We start from the raw sequence: 1,432 nt of genomic DNA, 5'->3' as shown, positions 1-1,432 counted from the left end.
TGAGTAACGCTGTGTTTAATGTGTGTGTGTGTGTGTGTGAGTAACGCTGTGTTTCGTGTGTGTGTGTGTGTGTGTAACGCTGTGTGTGTGTTTGTGTGAGTAACGCTGTGTTTCATGTGATGTGATGTGTTTTTCAGACTCGGTGAAGCCGCAGGAGGAGTTTGAGTTGTGTTTGCCGGATGGTGAGGTGACGGTACACGGAGCCGTTGGTGCTTCTGAGCTCATCAACACGGCTAAATCAGGTCAGGACACACGGGATACTCAAAGACACATCACATGTACATGAACTTTTTTAATAACGCTATGAATATAACAGTCGAATAATAACACCACAGACCATAGTTTATACAGTTACTGTTGCTAGTGTGCATCTTACATATCATTCGACAGGCATAGTGTTCTAAATATAACATGACAAGTAAAATCCTACAGACAACAATTCAAAAATGAAAATGGAATTTCAGTAAAGTTTTACTACAGCGTTGAATGTGCTTTCTCCAGTCAGGGTTTTAAGTTGTTGTGTAAGTTTTATTTTATGGTTTCTAAACCAGTGTATTTAAGGGGGCTCACTCATATCAGTATAGTAAGCACCCTATTCGTACATCATGCATTCAGCTGGTGATTAAAATGAATGGATTTGCCTGAAATTCACAGTGTAATAATGTGTCATTTCTGTAATATTGTGTTTACAGTTTTGTCACATTATTTTGTATTTATTAATGGCAAAAGGATTTCATGAAAGTCCTGGTGTGTCCCCATGAACAATAGAGTCATTCTAAACGTGTGTGATGTGCAGATATCCCGTACGTGCTGAAGCTGGAGTCTCACCCTCACACCACGTGTTGGCCCGGTCAGTGTCTGTACTTCATGGCTCCCAGTTTTCCAGATAAGCAGCGCTGGGTGGCTGTTCTGGAGTCAGTGGTGGCCGGCAGCAGAGGATCCCGTGAGAAAACAGAAGCAGATGCTGTGAGTGAATGCTTGTTTTCTCTTGGGTTTGATGGACAATGGAGGTGTTAATGTGACCACAGGAGGACTGTAGTTATCTGTCATTGGTGTGTGTGTGTGTGTGTGTGTGTGTGCACGTGCGTGCATGCGAGTGTATGTGTGTAATACTCTGACGATACAAGTGTGTGTGTGCGCGAGTGTGTGTGTGTAATACTCTGACGATACAAGTGTGTGTGCGCGAGTGTGTGTGTGTGTGCGCGAGTGTGTGTGTAATACTCTGGCGACACGAGTGTGTGTGTAATACTCTGACGACACGAGTGTGTGTGTAATACTCTGACGATACAAGTGTGTGCGAGTGTGTGTGTGTGTAATACTCTGACGACACGAGTGTGCGTGTGCGCGCGAGTGTGTGTGTGTGTGTGTGTAATACTCTGACGACACGAGTGTGTGTGTGTGCGCGCGCGAGTGTGTGTGTGTGTGTGTGTGT

At 44.5% G+C, this 1,432-nt stretch overlaps 1 protein-coding gene across 1 annotated transcript in view; it reads left to right on the top strand.

Annotated features, from left to right (window-relative positions):
- Positions 1 to 1,432, top strand: part of cita (citron rho-interacting serine/threonine kinase a) — a 68,898-nt gene that overhangs the window by 56,641 nt on the left and 10,825 nt on the right. The window contains 2 exon segments of the mRNA XM_057349935.1: positions 138 to 242; positions 797 to 1,010. Coding sequence (XP_057205918.1) covers positions 138 to 242; positions 797 to 1,010 — 319 coding nt within the window.

Source organism: Triplophysa rosa, linkage group LG2 (assembly GCF_024868665.1).
Source record: "Triplophysa rosa linkage group LG2, Trosa_1v2, whole genome shotgun sequence".
NCBI classification, from domain to species: domain Eukaryota; kingdom Metazoa; phylum Chordata; class Actinopteri; order Cypriniformes; family Nemacheilidae; genus Triplophysa; species Triplophysa rosa.
The sequence above is the reverse complement of the archived record's forward strand: the minus strand, read 5'-3'. Positions and strand labels throughout refer to the sequence as shown.